Below are 25,468 nucleotides of genomic sequence, written 5' to 3' on the forward strand. Positions count from 1 at the left end.
ACTATAATGTTAAAATCGAGGAAAATGGCAAAATGGTTGTTTTTGGTGGTAGGTCACAGGTGTTTGTTATGTTTGTAACTTGTCAAAACAGAAACAAAACAAAACAAAAATAGTTGAGAAGAGAACGTTGCAGGCACAGGAAACAGCAGTTTCCAGGGCCTGAGGTCACACTGCAAACCTGTCTGGCAGCCAGACAGCATGTGAGGGGCATAGCACTAGCCGAGAGGTCAGAGGGGCACCAGTGAACGTGCGTAAGCACAGAGGGGACACTTCACATAGGCCTGGCGGGTGACAGGAACAATTTCTCATTGTTTTCCAACTATAACGGGGTCAATGCCCATTGACTGCTAAGAGGGCGCTGACACTTGGAGCTTTTTGCTGCTGTGTGCAGATGAGTTCTTCAAGGTCAAAGGTGGGTAGCAGGGAGCAATGTGTTGCCTTAGTCTCAAAAAGAGATGATACAAGTTTACACTTGGGTGTGAGGAGTGGAACTAAAAGCAAGTAGATTTGAGAATCAATTTGGAGGTAAAAAATGACTACACTTGTTCATGAGCTGAAGTTAGAGGGTAAAGAAGTGAGTCAGGACCCAGGATGGCTCCGTGGTTTGAAGAGCTAGTTGAGTGAAACACTGGGAGATTGGGAAGAGCACTGGGTGTGAATGGGAGTGAAAGGAACAGTGGAAATAGGAGTTCCATTTTAGACTTACGGTAACGTTTTTCTTTGTTTTACCCAAGTAAGGGATTGAGTATACAGATTTGCAGCTTAAGAGGTAGGCCAAGGCTAGAGATATGTCTCTGTAATTCAGGAGCATGTATTTGGTATTTAAAATAAAGGGAGACAGAATGGAGAAAAAGAAGAAGCAGGACTAGAACTTGGACCTAGGGTACACTGACATTTAGAAGAAGAGGTAACAGTAAAGAAAATGGAGATGAAGTAGAAACGGAATGTATGTAAAAGAAGTAGAAGCACCTGACCAGGTGGTAGCGCAGTGGATAGAGCGCTTGACTGGGATGCAGAGGACCCAGGTTCAAAACCCTGAGGTCATTGGCTTGAGCGCGGGCTCACCAGCTTGAGCGCGGCGTCTCTGGCTTGAGCGTGGGATCATACACATGACCCCATGGTCACTGGCTTGAGTCCAAAGGTCGTTGGTTTGAGCAAGGGGTCACTTGCTCTGCTGTAGCCCCCGGTCAAGGCACATGTGAGAGAGCAATCAATGGACAACTAAGGAACCGCAACGAAGAATTGATGCTTCTCATCTCTCTCCCTTCCTGCTGTCTATCTATCCAGGTCTGTGCCTCTCTCTGTCTCTCTTTGTCTCTGTGACCAAAAAAAAAAAAAAAAAAATGCAAGAAAAAAGAAAAAAAAAGAAGTCGAAGTAAGTGCTGAACACAGCAATCACAGGCTAAGCTAACCTGCTTCAGCAGCTAACCTTAGTTCAGCCTGGGTTTAGCACTAGTGAGAGAAGCAGGTCAGATAAACATGATCTAAATCTCTTCCCACCACAAATACCCAAGGTACTTTACATCTCCAGGATCCTGATGGGATATAGAAAACTGGGAGACTCCAAAAAATAAATTAAAAGAATTGAAAATTTAGATGGAGGAGCAAATAAGAATGTAATAACCTATAATAAAATAAAAGTAATTTATGAACACTCCAACACAAACCATTGAAATGAAATTAAACCAGCAATTTATCCAGCTTATCATAAACACTTGTAACATTACATGACAGGTATTTTCCTAGGTACTTGGGGGCACATATATAACAATGAAACAAAACAGATGTATCTTTGCTCCTCAATAAAGTTAACATTTGAATGAGTCTCTCTTATCTATCATTTATTAGGTACTGTTTTAATTTTTACACGCAAAATGACTTTACTCTCTTGTAGGTTCACTTATGTCGTCAGTTTCCTCATATTCTTTTTCCCTTGTGATCTGAAAGTCCCCAACAAATATCTCAATCTCAAGGAGAACTGGGTCAAGTTCTCACATTTGGATGAGAATATTATTATGTTGCTTCATATCTCTACTTGTCATTCTCCATTTTATTTATGTTTGCAGTGGTGATTAGCGTTGTGTTTTAGCTATTGGTCTGTGGTATCCTGATTGAAGAGATGGTTATTTGGACAATGAAACTCCCAGGGAGCGGCCGGGAGTGAGGCAGCCCAGAATGGATTTAGAGTGCAGGGGACAGCATGGGGACACTGAGGCAAGGATTCAGGGGGATGAAGGCCAGGACAGCTTGAGCAGCAGACTGTCCTTGCCACCTTGACTGCCCCTTCCTTCTCCTAGCTTCCCCGCTGTGTTAGATGGGAACGAGTGCTTCCCTACAAAAGGAAAGTGCCCCTTGAAGTACCCGAGTCCCTTTCTTTGATGCTTTATTAACCTGCTTTAGAGAGTATAAGGTGGCAGTTCAGGGGGGAATGGGGTAACGGGCAGGGCAAACCAGTTTCTTGTAGTCTGGAGAAAACATCTTCTGAGAGACGAAGAAGCCAGCTTGTTCTTCTGTGTTCCCGACTTCATTTCAGATGCCTAGTTCTTCCCGCCAGGGCTCACAGGACATTGACAAGCTAGGATGTGTGCAAAGGGTCTGGAAGCCATCCAGTTTGTCAGTGTCCCTCTTGAGACCCAGCAGCTAGTTCTGAGTATAATTCTTCAGAGATAATAAATTATTTCTCTAAGAACTGGTTAAAATGTTTTTTTACAAAATTAAAAATAGATTTAAATTACAGTGGTACCTTGAGATACAAATTTACTTTGTTCTGTAACCGAGCTCATAAGTCAGTGAACTCGTATATCAAACTGCAGATACTGGACCCCTGCGCCAACGCGCCAACGCCCCAACTAACGGCAGCTTCCCGAATCACGACTCGTATCTTGGAATTTCGCTCGGATCTCAAACAAAAATACGACCGAGTTGCAGCTCGTATCTTAAAAAAATATATTTGTATGTTGTTTTGTTCATATCTCAAGGTACCACTGTATATTTACATATAATTTAAACATTTTTATAAAATTATATATATAATATTTATAAAATTATATATATAATTTTAAATTATATATCACATTATCTGCCTGTCTAACTTATCTCAGGAAATTTGCCTTTAAAAGCTTAAAAAGTTGCACTGGGCTATTCTATGACCCTACTCTGATACGGGGAAGAATACCATCATGGGTTGTACGCTACAGAATTAAGTTCAGGTCTTCATTGTCTGAATTTTATTTGAGAGGTATACTTTCCCTTCCCTGCTGGATGCTTTACCAGATACTGCCCCAAACATTGATTTGTTGTTTCACCTATCCATGCATTCACTGGTTGACTATTGTATATTCCCTGATGGGGAATCAAGCCCTTAACATTGGAGTGTCAGGACGATTCACTACTATCCGGCCGGCACTTTAGAAGATTTAAATTAGGAGTTTGGCCCATGATAAGAGCTATTGCTAAAAATAACTTTTTACTTACCTGATGCCAAAGCAAGCTATTCATTATTGAACACGCTCTCTCCCTGCAACTGTCTTCCAAAGCCCCTCACCTCATCCCTCACTCAGCAAGGTAATATATATTTATACTTAAATTTCCCTTTCTGTCTCTGAATTTCTCACACACGTGGAGTCTGACTCTCCTACATGTGGGATTACCATCTATGCATATGTAACTAAATGTGGTCACTTGCTCTTGCTAATCTGTCTCGTGTCTCTGTGATTACTAGACCAGCCAGAGGAGCCTGGAGGGTGGAGGACTGTTTGTTCCTTGCCCTTGCTTGCACCACAGGCAGTTTTCCTGGTGCTACTTTTCCACATTAAAACAACAACAGCAGACAGGGAGTGGGCTTTTTCCCGTGTCTACATTCCGTTGATGATGATAGGAGCAAGATGTTATTCTATGGATGCCAGAAAGAGAAGAGAACTTTTTCCAAGAAATCGGTCAGGGGATAGGAGGAAAGAGAAAGCACGAGGCAGGAAGGTGGAGTTTCTATTTGCCTAAATACAATGAAGAGACGGGGCCAGCTGCGTGGCCAGAGGAGAAGTGGCCAGTGCTGAAGGAGAGAGCAGGGTGAAGAATCGTAATTAGTCCCTTTTCAAAAACAAAAACAAAAACAAAACACGCAACCCTGAAGTCAAACAGTCTGCACTTAGTGTTCCTCATGACGTTTAGCAATTCCAGCCATTTTGCTCAGGGCCGTATTTTCCAGGGGCCCTATTTGACATCCCTGTGTTCTCTCCAAGTGCCATAAGGCATGCTCAGCTTTCTGTGGACATCATAGAAGTGGTGACTGTCTGGAGACTGGCAACCGGTCCCCACAAGCTGTTGAGTTACACCTATCACCTGTGTTGCTGCTTTGTTAGAAGACCAGCAGTCTGCAAGATGCAGTGAGGATTCTTTAATAAGGTGATAAAGTGAAACTTCCAATTAAAGATGAGATCACAACCAGGCTTTCTGCAAACGAGGGCACTGAGACCCTCAGGGAGACCACGGATGATGGGCAGCCCCACAGGCCATGAGCAGGCAGCCGCCCCACCGCTGCAACAAGAGCCGCATTGTCTGCACAGCTCACAGTGACTCAGACGAAACCACAACGGACTGGCGTGCGCTGAACCACTCAATTTTTCCACAATATTTGAGGTTCTGCCTGCTTTCTTTCCTTTCTTTCCATATGCCTATTACAGCGTATGTACATAATGCGCGCACAATACACACTTGCCGGCTAAGTCCTGCAGCTGAGTGAAAAGCATGCACACCCAGGTTTTTTGTTTTGTTTTGTTTTTTGGGCAGGCAGCCAGGTAATTATACAGCTTGACCAACACTGAATGCTTCACAGTTTAAAAGACCCCTTTCTCATTTCTTGTTTTGCTTGAGAAAAACTGGCGGTAGCCCCCAAATATCCGTGCAGCTGTGCTGTCCCCTTTCTCTGTCCCCTCCTCCCTCGATACCAAGTCATCGTACAAGAGTCACCTCAAGCGCCACCTCCTCTATGGCAACCACCTTGCCCTGCCTTGTTCAGCTGCTCCCGCCCCCTGCCCTTCTGTGCACAAACTGTGTGTTTAGGGCACCTGTCACTTTGTAAGGCATTCATTTCTTTACCTGTTTGTCTTCCGCACTAGGCGGAAAGTTTCCTGATCTCTGCTTTACTTATATTTGTATTCCCACCTCAAGTCTCTGGCACAAAGTAAATGCTCAATAAATGTGCATTGAGTGAGTAAATACTCGATAAATGTGTATTGAGTGAGTGAATAAATACTCAATAAATGTGTGTTGAGTGAGTGAATAAATAAATGAATGATAATGGTGTTCCCGAATACCTGCCAGGCGCAGTTTTGTTTGCTTACTGAAGTTAATACCCAGTCTTATGTGATAGTTAGCATATAGAACTGTTTACATAAATGCTTAGCATTTAAACAGCGCACTGTTAGCATTACTATAAAGCTTTCAGTGCTGCTATTAGCCTGCTAACATCAGAAGCATTGCATAGACCATGAAGTGTCTCATTGTCACTTGTATGTTTATATTTTATTAAATGTCAGACCAGTGCATCAGCCTAGACTCAGTGCTTAGCAGTGGAGGATGTATTCAGATCCCACTGAAGCTCCAGGCACCAGTTCTCCAGCCTGTCTAGACCACGTGCTGCACACTCTTCCGGACTTGTGCTTCTCCCCGTGCTGTTCCCCCTCAAAGCATGTCCTTCCCCTGATTTCAGAGCCTAGGGAAACCCTATTCATCTTTGAAGATCCAGCTGAAACATCTCTTCCTTTACAGAAACTTTCCAGATACGCTCTCCGGTTAGTATTGATCTTGTTTCTCTCTCCTGCATTTTCACACATGGCCTTACACACCTCGGATTGCACTTGGTTACATCCAGTTCCTGACTTAGACTGGGAGTTCTTTGAGAGCAGAAGTGTCTGTATGGGTGGAGGGACTCACAGCACCTGATGCAAGAGCTCAGTAGAAGCTGTTAGATGCCACAGAAGGAGGAGTGAAGGAGAAGTGCTGGCTTAAGCAGAAAGCTCCCTCACACAATCTCCCAGAGGGCACATCCCATGCAGAGAGGAGGTGTGGTGTTTCCAGCAGCTGGCAAGGGTCCCAGATGCTGCCCTTGTCCTGGGACTGTGTGTGATAGGTACCCCAAGTGATAGTAAATACTGGGCATGAGCTTTTATTTAACCACTATCTGCCCCCACCCTGTATGTGTATTCTTTCTTTAGAGTACAATGAAATTCAGATCAACAGAAAAGTTGGCCTTTCTCTATACCTACTGTTGTTTGACCTTTCTCGAACAAAAACATAAGGATTGGCTTTCTTTCTTTTCTTATTTTTCCAATCTTAGGTTTGAATTAGTACTTCCCCAGCCACACTTTCCTAGAAATAGACGATTTCATTGGCTTGAGGAGCGTAAGCAGGGGACATTGTTTAAATTTGCATATTAGCACTTCCCTGCATTTTGTTTTGTTTGTAAATATCATTTTCTGTATGACTTTTTAAAAAAATTATTTTTATTTATTTATTCATTTTAGAGAAGAGAAGGGGGAGAGAGAGAGAGAGAGAAGAGGGGGAGGAGCAGGAAGCATCAACTCCCATATGTGCCTTGACCAGGCAAGCGCAAGGTTCAAGGTTTTGAATCGGTGACCTCAGTGTTCCAGGTCAACGCCTGATCCACTGCACCACCACGGGTCAGGCTACATGTATGACTTTTATTCTTTTCTTTCCATTCTCTCTTTCTTCTTTTATTCCTTCTTTCCCTCCTTCAATGTAAAACTTCAATGAAGATATAGTGCTTCTTTCTTTTATCTTTTTCTGCAACCAGTTGAGTTCTACTCAAAAAAGATTTCTTCCAGTTGTTTTGGCATATTTTTTCTCTCAATTTATTTCAGAATAATTCTTAATGTGTTAAATTTACTGATTTCTTCTCTTATCTCCATCTCTTTGTCCTTTCAAGTGCATGTAGAGTAACTTCCCATATTTATCCTGCCCATCACAGATTTCAGGTAATAATTCTTCTCTTGCACATCTAGCCTCCTCCCATTCCTTATGTGTCATCTATAGGTCTATCTGCATCTTCTTCTCAGCTAGCTCCAGTTTCACCTCAGTTTATTCTTGTCATTAGATATGGTCCTACATCTCTTTTTTCAACCTTGATTTTTGTTGTTGTTGTTTTTAAGTAAGAGGTGGGGAGATAACTAGACAGACTCCTGCATGCCTCCTGACCGGGATCCATACAGAAAACCTGTCTGTGGCCAATGCTCAAATCAACTGAGCTACTTTTAGTGCCTGAGGCTAATGCTTGGACCAACCAAGTAATCCTCAGCACTTGGAGTCATGCTCAAACCAATCAAGCCACTGGCTGCAGGAGGGGAAGAGAGAAAGAAAGGGTACAAGGAGAGATAGAAAAGCAGATGGCTACTTTTTATGTGTGCCTTGACCAGGGATCAAACCTTAGACTTCTACATGCCAGGCCAATGCTCTATGCACTAAGCCAACCGGCCAGGGCTCAAAGTTGATTTTTTTTTTGTGTGTGACAGAGACAGAGAAAGGGACAACTAGGGACAGACAGACAAGAAGGGAGAGAGATGAGAAGCATCAATTCTTTGTTGCAGCAACCTAGCTGTTCATTAATTGCTTTCTCTTATGTGCCTTGACAGGGGGCTACAGCAGACTGAGTGACCCCTTGCTCAAGCCAGCGACCTTGGGCTCAAGCTGGTGAGCCTTTCTCAAACCAGATGAGCCCATACTTAACCCAGCAACCTGGGGTTCAAACCTGGGTCCTCTGCATCCCAGTCCAATGCTCTATCCATTGTGCCACTGCCTGGTCAGGTTCAAAGTTGATTTTTAAAAAATTATAGAAAACAGAAATTAGATGCTTTACAAAATTTGTTTTCTATAAAAAGAAATCTTAAAATGCATGCATTTCCTTTGTACAGTATTTAAAACATACTTTCCAAAAACCAGATCTGCTGTAGTCTTTTGACCTAATCCTCACAAATCAGTGATGATATTAAACAAGGGCTTAAACACTGGGGCGCTTCTTGTTTAATTTTCGAGAAAACCGAGCTGAGTATGGTGTCCTCTTCTGTTTCTGCATACTCAGAGGGTTGGCTCTGTCCACACTTGTCACCTTATGTGCAAGGTGGTGGCCATAGTGTCATACCTAAGATTCCCTCACAACCACGTTCAAAGGCAAGAAATAATGGAAGAGGCTGAGGGCAAGACCTCTTTCTTTAATCAGAAAAGGAACTTTCCAGAAGAACCTTGGAAGATAATGAGATTCAAGACACATTGCTTCAAAATATGACATCTTGGCATATTGAATACTTTAAGCTGGAGGAGTTTAAGAGAATGGCAGATACAGGATGGTACCTCGGGCTTTCCCCTCACTCCTCCCCCTGAAGCAGGACAGAGAGCCGCTGGGTGAGAAGTGCCTTCCCTATCCTAGGAGGAAAGGAACAGTCTTATCTTCAAGAAGACGCCAAGAAGAATCTGAACAAACAGGACTGGCCAAGTTTCTCTCAGTTTCCTACACTTATAATACTCCCTCACCTATCATATTTCCACATCAAACCTGGCATGAAAATACTCAGGTTTAACAATTCCTTTGAGTCTTCATTTCCTTATGAAGACTCCTGTATCTTGTAAAACTTATATTAAAAAAACTTTGATGCTCTTCTCCTATTAATCTGTTATTGTCAGTTTAATTTTCAGAACCAGCATGAGACCCAAAGAGGATTGAGGAAAACATTTTCTTCCCCTACAAATTTACCCTAATGTCTCACTAACCAAAATCAGTGGCATCCGTGGTCAAGTGTGGCTGCAAGAGAGATGGAGAAGTGAGTATCTGACTCTTTTAGTTCCCCAGGTTGGAAAGGCAGAAAATCAGAAAGGAGTGACAGCAGCTTTGGGTTGGCAATGTCTGATCCCGTTGTAGCCACTGGGCTGCAGTGGCAAATTCTCCTTAGTCAGACATGGAAGAGCAATTGACGTGGAAATTTCTGACAGCCAGAAGTTATTTTTCTGGTGTGGCTCCATTGGACTGAGAAAGGAATATATTTTAGTCCCCCGACTATGAATAAGGATATTATTCCTGCATTATTTGAAGCAGCCTGTAGGTCTTTGTCAAAAACAGTACATGCAAAACTACAACTTCTAGAATGTAGCATTCCAGCGGCTCCTCTAGGCTTTGCCCCTACTTAAGCTGATTTCATTTCTCAAAATGCAAAGAGCACCGTCTTTCCTACTGAAAACAAAGTTGCTGAAATATTAGAAATTGTAGCCCCTAAAGAGACATAGAAAGAGAAGTAATAATGAGGTGATAGGATTGCACTGTGGACCAAAAACTTTTGACCTTCTAGAAAAATGACTCTGGGGACTATGGAGACATCTTCTCCTTCTCTGGTGGGTGAAATAGTTTTCAGTGAGGGAGGCACAAGTAAGAATCTGTGGAAGTCTAACACTTTACTGCACTATTTTGTATATTAACGGCCCTGTTTACATTTAATTTAGGGTCAACTTCGAACTCATTGGTGATTCTAATGTTACTATAATTTTCATTTCTTTCCACATTTTTGTGGGGAATTTTAATAGACAGTTAAAAGGGATGAATGTGGAGAACATACTGGCAGCCATCTTTCCTAGACACATACCCTCTCAAGGTGGAGGCTCTCAAGGTATACGAGATGTGATGAGCTATGGACACTTTAAAATTGACAAGGTCTTGGAAAAGGATCTTCACCCCATCAATGATTATAGACTGCTGGAAAAAGTAGTAACATACATATCTGTACTTTAAGATTTTAAGCATGGAAATGTGATAGATTTTTTTAAAATTCAAAGTGCTAGTGAATGCATAGTAGCTTTCTATCATTTTGTATTTTCTAATCAATAAATATAAAACTGTGAAGATTATTATGTGAGGATTTGAATTTGTTTTCCTATGAGTCTATGTATTCAAAAATGATTGGAAACCACTTTTAGTCCTTTTTAAATTCTTTATATATGAAAATAAAATGGGAAGAAAATAAATAATTTTGTAAAGCCTGTGGCTACAAAGCTCTTAGATAGAGCACTTCATTTACCAAAACTATATACCCAGATGGCCTGCATGTTAGGGGAGAAGCCCCCTAGGGCTTGTTGATAACATACAGGCAGACTGTAGGCAAGAGGGAGAGAGAAGGAGAAAAAGCTGAGATGTTTTATACAATGTAGAAGCAAAATTTTGACAGGTGTGTGTGTGTGTGTGTGTGTGTGAATGAGAGATAGACAGACAGACAGATAAAATAGCTAAAAAGGTCCAGGAATAAGAGAAGAGATCTTATTTGTCAAGTTGGGGTGGGGGGCAGGGAAAGAAATAAGGGAATAATAGGGTAAAAGGTCTCTGGATTTTTTAAAAGTTGTTTTACAAGAAATTCCCTATGGTGGATTTGACCAGAGTATTTTAAGAATGGGCCCAGTTAATACTTAACAGCACTAGAGCTCTCTTCAAATCATCAATAAAAATCTACAAAGAGCTAGTGTGAATGGGATTTGCCTGTGTGGATTAGAACAGGGCAGAAACTAAATAGTTGCAGGAAGTGAAGTGCAGGGATTTGGTGGAAGCAATGAGTCAGTACAAGAAGTCCTGAGAAGAACTACAAGTCTCCGAGGTATATTGGGTGTCTGAGAAGAGGAGGGTTGGGGAGCAGGGAGACATGTGAATTTAACCTTAAGGGTAGCTGGAGCTATTTTTATTTAAATAGCAAAAGAATGATAAGCTCATAGAACTGGAGGATTTGAAGACATGCAGATGAGGTTTTCCAAGACTCCCTAATTCTGTCATTGCTTTCAGAAGCCTTCTTGATTTGTCTTAAACTGATACGGTCTTTTTTTAAGAATTCTTCCTCTTATGGTACTTAGCACACAAAGGTTCATGCTATTGTCCTTGTTTACATATTTAAACTCCTCTGTCATCTTCTTTCCCTCCTTGGAACTCGGTGCTCTCATCATAACACAAAATGTGTGCAGTTCCCTGAAAGTGCCATTCTCTCTTCTCCAAACTTGTATCCAAGCTCATTTCTCTGCTCAGAATGCTCTCTGTAAACCTACTGGTTTCAGTTAGTTTCTCCTGACTCAGCTTAGCAACACTGTCTTCCAGGATGCTCTGCAAACTGGCAGTGTTGCCTCCTGTGCACTACCATAGTATTATGCATCTGGACACCTCTTCCATTGTAAGTGTCCCAATCTCTTTCTTCTTTCTATCAATTGCTAACAAGCGTCTGCATTGCATAGATGTTTCTTGTTCACCATTGGACTCAGGTTCTAACATCATGTCTGAATCCTAGTCAATACTCAAAATTTGTTTAATAATTGTCTTGTTAATTGAAAGATAGATTCCTATCTTTCTGATGAGTTAGTAAAATCTATAGACATGAAAAACATCTTAAGATTATTTTTTAACCTTGAAGTATGCATCACTCTGCCTCTCAATAAGCATTGCTAAATTAAAATTCTCTTTAGTTCAAGTCAATAAACATTTCTTTACTCATTTAACAATTTCGCATGTACTAGGTGCCAGCACTGTCTTGGGCACAGATGGCAGTCAGGTTCATCTGGTGGACAGCACATTCAGCAGGTTGTCATTGTGAGCACTGCATTGAGGCATTTTCTAGGGTACATCTGGATTTGGTGGCACAAGATGGTGACACTTGTGCCACATGCCCGTGATCCCTGATGGAAATGCAAAGAAAAAGCATAACTCTTCCCTCTTATGAATTACACAGTGCTTTCCAAGCACTTGAAGTTGGCTCAGAGCTCTAATAGACCCAAGAATATATATATATATATATATATATGTATGTTATTTGGGGATTTATAATCTTATAAAAAAGACATATTACATATAAAATTGAGAAACTAGCTAAAACATAGTGCAATCAAGTTTGAAATGAGTGTAACTGGGAACCCAAATTCACAGATCAGATCACAGATCAGAGCAGGAAGTAAAGACATCAGTGATGGATGGTTAATCAAATGGGCAAAACCCTAGACTGGAGATAGAAAAGTGAGGTTCAGATTTCTGTGCTGTCACCCATTATCTGTGCTACCTGGAGCAGGTCACTTCACTTCTCTCTAGGAGGCACCTGGGCTTAGTGGTGAGGTTACGATCTGGACTCAACATGCCTGAGTGGTTTCCAGTTAGACTTTGATGTGTCTCTTAACCTTTTTCTGTTCCTCTGTGTCATCATTCTTGAAATAAAAGGTGATAATATTACCGACTTTATAAATGTGCTATGAGAATAAAGGAGATAGAAGAGTACCTGGTGCATGGTAGTAGGCGCTTGATACACATTAGCTGTTGCTCTCTCTGCCTCAGTTTCCTTATCTGTGAACTGGGGGTAATATTACCTCATCGGATTGTTGTAAAGCAGGGGTGGGGAACCTATGGCTTGTGAGCCAGATGTGGATCTTTTGATGGCTGCATCTGGCTCGCAGACAAATCTTTAATAAAAAAAAATGTTAAAAATATAAAACATTCTCATGTATTACAATCCATTCATTTCCTACTGCTCACGTTCATGGTTGTGGGTGGCTGGAGCCAAACACAGCTGTCCTCCGGGACAACACCAAATTTTTACTAGATAATGCCTAACGTACACGGGTCGTTGTATGGCTCTCACAGAATTACATTTTAAAATATGTGGCATTCATGGCTCTCTCAGCCAAAAAGGTTTCTGACCCCTGTTGTAAAGAAAAGAAGTGCAAGTAGTAACAAAAGTTCTTGGCCCACAATCATTCAACAAGGATTTGTTAGCCTGAACGATGGAGTAAAATCTCCATAACATGGAAGTAAAACTGTGAAATAGTCTCTCTTATTGACAGCAAAAATGTAAGATGATACCTCATTTTGAGCATAACAATTATGCCTTTTTATAAATTTGTGCATTCCTTTGTTTTTGGCCGTACCTACACAATTGGGCTTCCAATGTGAAACATTTTTCCTGTGCTTGTGCCTGGGGGTTTCTGCAGCTTTGTTTCCCAGTGTAAATGAAACATTCCGTCAGCTTGGGGATGCTCTCTTACTGTGCAAGTTGATTCCACTTGCAACTCTCCCCCTTAGTCTTGAAAAGCCTTGTGCACCTGAGGCTGAGATACCATTTCAGGCATGTTACTAAATTAGCATTGCACATAGCTCCTGACTCCAACTCCCACAAAATGTGGCAACAGGTGTCTACAGGAGCAAAGCATTTTGGATAAAATAATACATAACTAACTATCCCAGAGCCTAACACTGCCAGGCAAACCTGAGTCATAAGCATTTCTGGGAAACGATTACTTCCAAGGGAAACACAATTTAACAGTTTAAAGATAAATTATACTTGATTTACTTATGGGGAAAAAAACACTCCTATAAGTTAAATGAAAGACTGTCTTTTTCTTCTTAATATTTTGGCAGAACAGGATAAAGAGAATCATGTTCGAGAAGAATGAGATCTCCCAAAATTAGAATACTGTGATAAATTACTTTAGCCTTATTATTACTTCTATTTAAATGGTACAGAAAATCAGTATATCACTAAGGCACAGCCAGTTAGTAAAGTATAAATGAGTGTGCTGGGGCATAGGAAGGAAAATGATAACTTTGAGCCAAAATAAAATAAAAAAACTCATATGAATTTATAATTTACTGTAAAGGTAATCTATCTGACTTAAAGTTTCAGCTTGGAAGTATTGGTGGGGAGGATTCAGATTTTGTGCCTTTAACTGAGATTGAGTGCCTTTTGAAAGAAGGTAGGATGGGAAATCATTTTTATCTGGTCTTTGGACTGAGAGGAAAAAGGGTTTGGTACCCTCAAAGTATGTCTTTGGAATAATGATTTTTTTATTTAGAAATTAAATTTAATGGGGTGGCATTGATCAATAAGAATACATAGGTTTCAGGTGAACATCTCTATAGAATTTGAATTGTTGATTGTGTTGTGTGCCCATCACCCAAAGTCAAATTATATTCCATGACTGTATTTGTCCCTCTTTACTTCCCTCCCATTACCCCCTCTCCCTGGTAACCATGTTACTTTTATGTTTGTGAGTCTCAGTTTTATATCCCACCTATGTGTGAAATGATATAGTTCTTAGCTTATTCTGATTTATTTATTTCACTTATAATATTCTCAAGGTCCATCCATGTTGTTGTAAATGGCAATATGTCATCATTTCATATGGCTGAACAGTGGAATAATGATTATTTTAAGCTGGTTATTTTCAAGAAAAGACTCAGGAAAAAGTCTTTGACCTTTCCCTTAACTGCCTAAAAGAACTGACTGAGAGGATCAGGAAGAGAGCTACCATCACAGACAACTACAGTCTAATATGAACTAGGTTTGAGAGAGAAGAACCAAGCAAGGCCTCTTTGAGCAAAGTCTTCTCTGTGTCCCACTGTTAAATGTGGCTTAGCAAACATTTATTTACCCAACATTGCTTTTCATCTCCATATGAACTGCCTTCCTTTCCTATGATGTCCGAAGCTATACAACGCCCTCTCTTCTTAGCTCAAGATGGTTCATATGCCTAACCTATTTCATCTGTTCTCCAGTCTCATATTCTAATGAAGCACCAGTATGTACGTATGTGATCAATTTGGTCACCTTTTCCTGTTAATCTGTTTCATATCAATTTGATTATTAGTCTAGTCAGAACTTAGAAAGGTAAGAGAAAAATTTATATTTCTGACCCCACAGGTTAAACAACTCCTTGGGAATAAGCCCATTCCAAGTTTTCCTCTTTCTTACCACCATAACTTGGTGTCTTTCTACATGGCTTTCATTTCCTTATTTTATTCAAGAATTCATCCTCTTGGAAAAGACTGCTCTTGAGAAACAAAACAACTAGGAAACCCCGGGCTCTGCTCAGTTTAAAAATCCTATAGAACCAGTTCTTGCTCATACAATCTGAGAAAATAGCTGTGTAAGCTCTTAGAAGCCCAAGTTAATTGCACTTTAATGGAGGAAGGTTTGGAGTTCTCAGAACTTTTCAACCCTGAAGCTAAATAGGACTTAGGTTGTTCCTACTGGGAAAAATGTTACCTACAAAATCAGAATTGAGCTAACTATTCTTGAAGGAAAAATATAATCCCACACATCTATGGCAATTAAAAATTGCATGTTTAAATCAGCTGGTTTACCTTTGATATATAGCTGCAAATTGAACTTTCCTCAGGCAGCTCCAGGGTAGCTTCATTGTATTTAGAGTTCTGTTTTTACCAGCTACGATAGGATCTAGAGCACTACTAGAAAGTGACCCTTTGAGAATTCACAAAGAATACATCTCGAGGTCTCACATTAGGGTCCTATCAGGTGTCATCAGGCATGTTCCTGGAATCTCTGGCCTCAGCTCCCGCTAGCAATCTTAGTGAGAGAAGAGTTATGTTTAAAATAATAAACAGCTGAAACAGGGGCCCTGACCTATCGGAACAGATGTCAGCTGTAAAACCAGTCCACACACACTTGTATCTGCCAGCTAATTTCAGTCAATCCAGGTCAGCAGCACTGCTTGGTGGCAACCTGGCCTGCCTTCATTCACGTTTGCCAGGACCCTGCCAGCACCAGCTCCCACCAATGTGTGTCTGCTGCTGTGGCGGCCAAAAGGTGGTCAGTGGCAAGTGGCAACCACTCTCCACTTCTTGATGACATGATCTTAAAGGAGAATAAAAGCTCTTTGAGATCTGGGTGAGCCAAACACCAGCCAGAGTTTGTGCTGAAGCAGCTCTCACCATGTTTATCTTGAGCCGTCTCCCTTTCTAGATCTTGGAGAAGCCATTCGCCCAGTCCTTACAGTTATAAAAATCTCAAGTTTAAACGTTTGATGTGATGTCCAAGTGAGGTTAAATGTACAGACACAGAGAGATCAGTGACTAAAGTAAAAGGGGAGATGGTTATCTTTAAATCGGGTCTTCTTTTCCCAGAAAAGATTCTGCAAGTTTCTCATAAATTCACATGTCTATAAATCTTGTCACTTCCTTGGGACTGTCCAGCAACACACAATAACAATTTCTGCTGTTGTTATCAGACTTTAATTTGTTAAATACATGTTTTTAAAACACAGTCATTTTTGTCGTGGACTTTGTCACTTCACTTTTTAATATATGGAAAGCCTGGGAAATTGGGAATGGCCTCAGCTTGGATCTTGCCAAAGAGACTGGTCTGTTGTTAGAATTGCTCCTCTGACAACTGAAGCTCTGTTATTAGGTCAAGTTAATTGGCCTGCTTCTCTCTTCCTTGGGGACAAGTGTGTTTCCCAAAGTCTCCTCGGTCTCTCTTACAAGTAGACTTTCCCTCAGGCTGCCCCAAAGAAGCCTGAGGAAGCTGGGCCTGACTGAATTCAAGGGGGCTAGGTTAAGCTAAAGCTGGGATCTCAACACTCAGTAGGGGCACAGTAAATAGGCTCCACCCAGTAAAACATGGCCTGCCTAACCAGAGTAGTGTTGGACCTGTGGTTTGCTCATTGTGCTCCCCAACCAGAAGCTTGTCTGCTAAGGGTGACAAGGAACAGGAAGGAACAGGGAAGTAGTCAGGACACAGGGTCTTCCTTTCTCCACCTCCCCTCTTTCCTCTGGAGAAGGCCATGATTACCTTTCTTTTCTTTTTTTTTTTTTCTTTTCTGAAGCTGGAAACGGGGAGAGACAGTCAGACAGACTCCCGCATGCGCCCGACCGGGATCCACCCGGCACACCCACCAGGGGGCGACGCTCTGCCCATCAGAGGGCGATGCTCTGCCCCTCCGGGGCGTCGCTCTGCCATGACCAGAGCCACTCTAGCACCTGGGGCAGAGGCCAAGGAGCCATCCCCAGCGCCCGGGCCATCTTTGCTCCAATGGAGCCTTGGCTGCGGGAGGGGAAGAGAGAGACAGAGAGGAAGGGGGGGGGGTGGAGAAGAAAATGGGTGCTTCTCCTATGTGCCTTGGCTGGGAATTGAACCCAGGTCCCCCACACGCCAGGCCGACGCTCTACTGCTGAGCCAACCAGCCAGGGCCGATTACCTTTCTTATGTACTGAGTACCTACTCAACTTCTACTTGTAAAAAGCTTTAAACATATGTGAGAATGTCTTAGAGCAGTGTTTTTCAACCACCATCTCCTATCTGGTTTGCCAGAAATTTCATGCCAATGCTCGAAAGAGTTAACCACCCTGATCTTGTATAAAGATTATAGGCCAATGATCTTAGTTGAATTCACTTATGCTCAGAGTAATTTCTGCCTTAGAGGTGCCTGAAATAATTCTCTTATTTTTACCAGTCCTCAAGTGTAAAAGGTTGAAAACCACTGCCTTTGAACATTTATCTGATTAGCAGAAGTGTGCATTTATTATATCTCAGACTGTGGCATCTGGATTTAGAAGGGTCTTAAAGAACGTGAAGTGCAGCCCTTTCTACTGAATCAGTGAGCTCCGTTCTAGTGATCTGGGTTCCAGAGTCTTTGGCAATAGGACCTGCAGTGCTGAGAATCTGCACTCACATAATTAATATTGTTCTTCTTTTTTTTAGAGAGAGAGAGGGAGAAAAAGATGGAGAGACAGAGACAAACAGGAAGGGAGAAAGATGAGAAGTATCAATTCTTTGTTGCGGCACTTTAGTTGTTCAAACTTTTTCATATGTACCTTGATGGGGGGGGGCAGGGAGCTCCAGCTGAGCCAGTGACCACTTGCTCAAGCCAGTGACCTTCGGCTCAATTCAGCGACCTTGGGCTCAAGCCAGCAACCATGGGGGTTTATGATCCCACGCTTAAGCCAGCAACCCCACACTCAAGCTGGTGACCTCGGGGTTTCAAACCTGGGTCCTCTGCATACAGGGCTAACACTCTATCCACTGTGCTACCACCTGGCCAGGCTGTTCTTGGTTTCTGACCTTAAGGGCATATCCGAGAGGAAAAAGCAGGGCTGTTGGGGTAAAGAGGGGCTTAAGGAAACCTGCCCCTTAGCCAGTTATTTGAATCATGAAATTAGAGAAACCTGGCAGACCCAACACCTGAGGTGGAGGAACATCTATTAGGCCAAAGCCAGAAGTAGCCAGGGTCAGCTTTGCACCAACCACTTTATGAACTTAGGCCAACCATACATCTTCTGGCCTCATGTCCTTCTTGGGTGAGATTCTCCAGAGGCCACGTTTGTCCCTTCATCTATATCTATTGTTGACTCTAGACACCAGGATTTCAAGTTGAGCTCAACCCTGCCCTATGAAGTCAAGTATAACATGTCTATGAACACTGAAACATTTACTAAAAATGAACCCACCATGAGTCATAGATTCTTGAAATGAATTTAGTTCGTTAGCTTCAAGTCACTGAAACAAAGCATTCTTTCCAGGTTAAGAGGGGTTAGTCGAGAAAGAGCTGCCAACACTTTTCATTGTGTGTAATAGCATTAATGGGTGCAGTCACAGAGCTTAGGACTTTTGTTTTGTTTCACTTGTCAGTATCTCAAATGATTTAATTACCTTGTTCTGGACTGTGTAACTCATTCCTCTGTGCTTTAATTGTTCCATCTAGGACTAGAGAAAAATTTGCTACCTTCAAATGTTAAAAATGGTAGGATAATTATTAAACATATTTTAAATACTCTGAATAAAACTGTGGAAGTTTAAAAATATCAGGAGGTGGAAAGGAATTTTTGTCAAATAGTATTTCATTAAACCGTAACATGTCCATAGAACATACTAAAATATAATCCTAATAGCCGAGGTGAAGTAACTTGTCAACACTGTAAGGTACGTCTGTACTATACATGCACCATATATATATAATTGCCTTTGGGTACCACGAGATGTTTACAACTTAGAAAATAATTGCAACTGTAATAATAAAAAGTTTGGATTCATCTAATTATAAACTACATATAGCACAAAACAAAGCCATATCCATTTAAACTTTTAGGGAAACAAGGCTTACTCTTCTGCATAATACAGTTTCATTTAAAAGGTAATTTATAATATACTGCTCACAAAAATTAGGAGATATTTCAGAAATGAATACGAAGCTATAAAATATCCCCTAATTTTTGTGGGCAGTGTATTTATTGATTTATCTTTTCTTTTCAACAACATAAACAGTTGCACTTTAAACTAAATTTTGCCCATGCAGTCAACCTTTGCAAATATACACGCATCTTACCTTCTGTGAGGATAACAGCCTGTGTGTTTTAACCTACTCAGAACATACTATGCTTTCAAAGCCATATCAAAATTAAACAGGCAATTTTTAATTGTTACAGTGGAGGTCCCTTCAGAAAAAAGTTTCTTTTCATCTTCTTTGCGTCATGATCACCGACACTATGTTAGTTCGCCTTTTGCCCGTGTCACTGCCTCAGCTTGCTCTTCAGCTCTGTCTTGCAGAAGTTCAGAGAGAGCTTAGTAACGCTTTTCCTTTACCTGCTCTTAGACTCAGGCGCCAGAGAACACGCTTAGAGAAAGCTCTGCTTGGAAGGGCTAGGCCATATTAAAAGATAAGTCCAGACATGATCCATTCTCCACTAGAAGTGGGACATCAGGAGAAGGCTGAGCAAGGAGCAGGACAGAGAAAATGACAGCTTCTCCGCCCCCCAGGAGGCACCACTCTGTGCCTCCATGAGAGAGGCCGTGGGTTGCATTCCAGGATCAGATAAACCCACATGCAAAAGTAAGTATACATATTGGGTCCAAGGTAAATGCCCTTTGTATCATTTGGTGCCTTGGATTATTTGTGAAATTCCAATAGATGGCCTGAGAATATTATTATATGGGTGAGAGAGTGGAGCTGAGGAATGAAGGCAATAGGAAGAAGAGAATTATTGGTGTTTGTTTCATGTTACTTACCATCTATCCCCATTCTTTTGAGAACTGAATAAATAGGAAGAGGCACCGAAAAAGGTGCAATGTGTCTGTGGGGAGCGTAAACGTGGAAGTGAAGGCAAGCATTTGGTGTACCAAAGATAACTGAAATGAATTAAAACTTTTCCCAGTTTCACCCCCAGAAGAATGAGTATTAAACCTCAGCTCAGAAGGCTGGATTTAAAGACAGTTTTAGGCTCCAAATGGAATAAAGCTCCAATTCATTACTAACAGATGCTGGGAATGTAAAAACAGGGTTGTGTTCATTGATTATGTAACTAAAAATTTTATGAAGCCTACTTAAAATACTGATTTTGAAAACGGTGGTTATAATGTCCACTTGTACAGATTGTGCATTTGTGACAACAAATGAAAAAGTGTGTGTGCACACGCACATGTGTTTACACATGTGACTATCTTGCCAGTCAAATCTCCCAAAATGAAAAAAGATTCACACCTTACATTGTCAGCACAATCGATGAGACCCAGTTTAGCAATTGTGGGACCTCAGTGTTCACATTACAGCTCCTTGTCACTCCTCCCACCAGATCCTGTCTCTCTCTCCGTGCACCTAGCACGCTCACGTGTACACACTCACACACACAAGAGTGAGACACGAGTTCAGCTTGCCTCTCCAGCCGGTCACTCAAGCCCATCTTCCTCACTTTACCTGTGGCCCGGGGCGGATGCCGGCTGCCGCTGGCTCTGTCGCTGCCATCAGTCTCGGCTGGTCTCCCCTTCGGGTTCAGCGGACTGGGGCCCTCTGTGTTTTCAACAGGTACCATGGTAGAAGTTACAGCCGTTCCCTCGGCACCAAAGCACCCCGACTCACCCCTGTGACAACAGTGGTCACTTCCCCCATGGTCGCATACTAAAGAAGGTGGAAAAAAAACCCAAAAACTTCAGGCTAAGCCAATGTGATTTGTGACCAACTTTGTTTCTATTTCCGAAGGCTTTGCCCTTTTCGGTGACACAGGCTGTTGCTATTCCAAGTAGCCTATCAGCGGCAGTGGGAGGGCCGAGTCTCCGAGGGCTGTTTTTGCCTTCAGATGCCGAATTGGGCGCCCGGGGTGAAAGGGTTTGGGAATAAACGGAGCTCCGACACTGCGTTTGGCCGCAGTGGGTAGGTAGCGCTTGATTCCTGCACCTTTGAAAAGAGGCACCAAAAAGAAACATGCAGATTCAAACGTAGGCTGACAACGAGGGCCCAAAATACTCACAGATGGTATCAGTTAATCTTGCAGAGAGAGGAACAATTTATGCCAACACATACCAGAAGGGAAAGTGTGTCAAATTTTCAACAAGACTGTTATTCCGAGAGTCGTGACACTTACCAGTTTTCACAAAGTATAAAACATCTTTATTGTTTCAACCTGATTTTACTCTAGGTGAATGTCCTGTGTGCTCCCCCTCTCCAAGGCCTGTCAGCCAAATCAGGGCCTGAGACTGAGCACACTCACACTCAGAAAGCATGGATTCTTTGGACTTCTTACACCCCGGGATCAGAGCAAGTAATCCAGTTTACTGGCGCACAGTGTCATTTAAGTGAGGAACTAACCCTAAACCTTCTGCCAGGTTGAGATAAGCCTGATTGTAGGAGGAGGGTACTTCTAACGCGGAGAGGCAGGACTAAATGCCCCATTGGGTGGGCGTGATGGTCATATAATCCGAAACAAAATCAGGCCATGAGAAGAGGACTTTTTTCCTTATTTGTGAGTGTATTTATATCAAAGTTCTTACAGAGTTATGACAGTTTGCCTTCAGCTAAGTATTCAGCAAATCATATTTATTGAAAAATCTTGAGAGGACGTTAGAATTGTTTTAGAAAACCTTTAGGAGTGAAAACTAAAATTTATGGAGCACCTATTATGTGCCAGAAATGGTGATAAGGGAATGAACGCAAATGACTCTTTTGAGAAAAAGCCGTGAGGCTGATAGCCAGATGTCAGAAGGGGAAATGGAGCTGACTTGTCTAAGTCTCACAGCTAGTCCGTGGTGGAGTAAGACTATGAAACCAGGTGGTCTAATGCTGTAACTCTCCTACATCCTAACGTCCTTGCCTTGACTTCCTCCAATTTTCTTGACTTCCTTCACTTTCAGCCCTTCTTGACCTTAAGAAGATGCCATGAAATATGGCTTTTAGATGAGTCACTTCTCTGGACAAATTTGTGCTTGTTCAAGCAGACGCTAACCCTCACAGGACTCACTTTCAGTATTTTGGCTAAATCACAACACAGTTCTGAATTAATTTATCCTTTGTACATTTCCCTTGCTCATCACTAGATACTCATATCTTTCTTATCCTTCAGGTAAACAGGTAGCAAATGAAAACAAACCTGCAATAATTGAACTAGTATTTATGTCAGCACCTATTGTATGTCAGCTAATAGTCCTGACAAGTGGAAGTCTTGTCCAAACATAGCCTAGCCCCCTCCTGATGAAGAGGTGAGTAGTTTAGAAGCCCACAGATCAGCCTGTCCCCATTAAAGAATGTGGAGCTGTGTAATACAGGGATGTTTAGTTTTCATTTGTGCCCAGGATGTGTTATAAATGTAGGAGCAGCAGTTGTTTTTTTTTTTTTATCTGCAAGATACATATTTCTCATCAGCTCTCCATATTTTCTTGGCTTCTATCTTCTTTCTGTTCAGAACCAATGACCTCAGCTGGGGGACATGTTCTTGCAATGAATCAGTTGTATAATTACTTTGTTTTTCATTCCAGGCTCCATGTCTCCAGCAGCTTTTTGGCACCATGGAAATGTTGGGGTGTTTGTTGTAGTCTTTGACTTGGCAAAAGATAAACATAATTCCAGAATTCCTTACAATGCCTAAAAGCAATTCAACAATTCTCACTTTGCTGTCTATATTCCAACCATCCAGGAACTCCTAAGGCATAAACCAACAAGAAATCAAAAGGACTGATCAGACAGTGCAACTGACCACATGCTTCCTGGTGCACCAAATTCTGTCAATATCCCACTGTCGGCCTGACACGGGCTACTGGCTATTTCAATCCCTGCTCTGTGCTGACTTTATTCTGTCAACTCGGAAAAAAAGTTAAGGAGAGGATTATTTTTACCCAGCCAGAAGGGGTATATCCTCCTGCCTAATTTGTGTAAGAAACCTGTATTTCCCCTTCACAGTATTTTGCACACTTATTATATATTTATTATAGTTACCCACAGTGATTTTACTACATGATCTGCTAGATAGTAAGATTCATGAGCATGTGGACTATGTCTGTTTTATTGTGATATTTCAAGTGACTGGCATAAACTCAGTAAATATTTGTTGGCTAAAAAATGGATCCCTATAAATTCAACTAACTTTAGCATTACCAGGAGGTAAACTCCAACAGGACCAGCGCATGTCCGCCTTGTACACTCATTCGTCTCTGTGTTCCCATCTCTGAACACAATACCAGACATGTAATAGACCCTCAGCAAATAATTATGTAAATGAGCCCTCACAATGGAAACTTTAGTGAGCTGAATAAGTATTTAGTTTTTAAATAATCAAAGCCCCTATAAGGATTGCTTATAACACTTTGTCTTTTCTCTTTCCCTTAGTTTCTTTAGAAGAAGTACCAGCACAGGCTGTGTCCCTGTGGAGTTGGAATCACTGCCATCGTTAAAAGATATTCTTCCACCCAAGCAATATATAATCAGCAGATAGATAATTCATCCCCCAAGCCCCATTAATTTTGCTACATACCATTTTAGACTACTTATTTATGGGCAATGTTATCATGTCCAAAAATACATAACATTACTTACAAATTGACAAAACAGGTAAGAAGGGATGAAAGAGAAGGCAAGCAACACCTCACAACATGTGAACATATATATACCAGGGCCTATTTGGGTGGCAATTTTTCTTAAACTTCACAAATGTACAAAGTAAATACTATCACCTCCATTTTGCAGAAATTGAAACAGACATTTATGGAATATGCCTCAGATCAAAAACTACTTTTCAATGTTTCAGCATTTTTCAGTCAGAAGGAAAGCATAGACTCTTTTCTTTTTTTCATTAGCGACAGAGAAAAAAAGAGAGACAGACAGACAGGAAGGGAGAGAGATGAGAAGTATCAACTCATAGTTGCGGCATTTTAACTGTTCATTGATTGCTCGTTATACATGACTTGACTGGGAGTCTCCAGCCAAGCCAGTAGTCCCTTAATCAAGCCAGTGACCTTGGGCTCAAGCCAACGACCATGGGTTTCAAGCTAGTGACCATGGGGTCATGCCTATGTTCTCACTCTCAAGCTGGTGAACCTGTGGTCAAGCTGGCAACCTCAGGGTTTCGAACCTGGGTCCTCAGTGTCCCAGATTGACTATCCACTGTGCCACCAGCTGATCAGACTCTATCTTACTTTTTATGCATGTCAAAATAAGTTGAAATATCAACCAGAGTTCGATATTTGTTTAGGTTCTTTTTTTTTCCTTTGTGACTTTTTATATACAATGAAGTGCACAAATCCTAAGGATACCGTTGTATGAGTTCAGGAAAGCACATACATATATATCAATACAATCCAAATCCCTATTAAGTTATACACTATGACCATCATTCCAGAAAGTTCCTTTATGTCTCTTCTGAGTAAATTTCTACCTCAACCTCTAGATGTGTTTCCATGTGGGCTATTTCTTCCTGTCCTAACTTCTCATATAATGGAATCATAGAGTGTGTACTCTTATGTAAGGCTTCTTTCATGGAGCATCATTTTGAGATTCATCATGGTTTTGTGTGTATTAGTAGTTCATTCTGTTTATATCTGGATATTATTCTGTTGATGAATTTCTCACAGTTTATCAGTTTTCCTACCTATGAACACCTAGGGTGTTTCATTTGGGCTATTATAAATAAAGCTGTTATAAGCATTCTTTTACAAGTTTTTTTGCAGAACATAACATTTCAAAGCACAGCAGTCTAAGTCTATCTAATTCCAAAATCCACATGTTTTCCACTACCCCCTGTTGCTTCTTTGTGGTGCATCCCATTGCACTATGTTTATTTAAAATATACCTCCAGAGTTGCTATCCTAAGATGGTTCTTTACAGTCTAAACACAAATGGAGAAATAGGATCTTTAGACCAAAAAAAAAAAAAATCCAGATGTAAATTCAGCTTCTTATTAACCACATTCCAATAAAATAGTCATCCTGCTCTGATGTTTGGAAGAATGTTTATTATTTTACCTGTTTATATTATCTAAATAATTCCTTTCTTTGAAAAAATTTTTTTCTCTAAATATAACTTTTTCTCATGTGTAGAATAATGCCAGTCGTAACACTGATTAAACTTCTTTGGGTTACAGAAGTATGCTTAAATTCATTGCTATGTCCACTTGATATAAAATTATATAACATATCATTAAAAGATAGCAATGTAAGAATGTTATTCCTATTATTTTTAATGGGAAAAGCAGAGTTGAAAATTGCATGCTACCATTACAATAATTTTTTTTTAAATCTATATAAGACAACTTGGAAAATTTGAAAATAACTAAATATGTTGGAATCTTAGGTCACCATTAAAGAACTTAGAACAATCCTAATTATGTATAAAAAGCATTTTCTAAAAATATATATTTATTGATGTTTTTATAATACTCTATATCTAAATATAATTCTTAAAAAAAGGT

General features: G+C 41.0%; 1 protein-coding gene across 3 annotated transcripts in view; it reads right to left on the reverse strand.

Moving 5' to 3' along the window:
- The window catches only part of SLC2A12 (solute carrier family 2 member 12), a 78,318-nt gene extending 57,543 nt beyond the window's left edge, over positions 1–20,775 (reverse strand). For all 3 annotated transcript variants that reach the window (XM_066247734.1, XM_066247733.1, XM_066247735.1), the window contains exon 1: positions 20,494–20,775. In XM_066247734.1, the coding sequence (XP_066103831.1) occupies positions 20,494–20,608 (115 nt within the window). In that variant the 5' untranslated portion in view covers positions 20,609–20,775. The remainder of the gene's footprint in view (positions 1–20,493) is intronic.
- Positions 20,776–25,468: the final 4,693 nt, after the last annotated feature.

Source organism: Saccopteryx bilineata, chromosome 12 (genome assembly GCF_036850765.1).
Source record: "Saccopteryx bilineata isolate mSacBil1 chromosome 12, mSacBil1_pri_phased_curated, whole genome shotgun sequence".
Lineage (NCBI taxonomy): Eukaryota > Metazoa > Chordata > Mammalia > Chiroptera > Emballonuridae > Saccopteryx > Saccopteryx bilineata.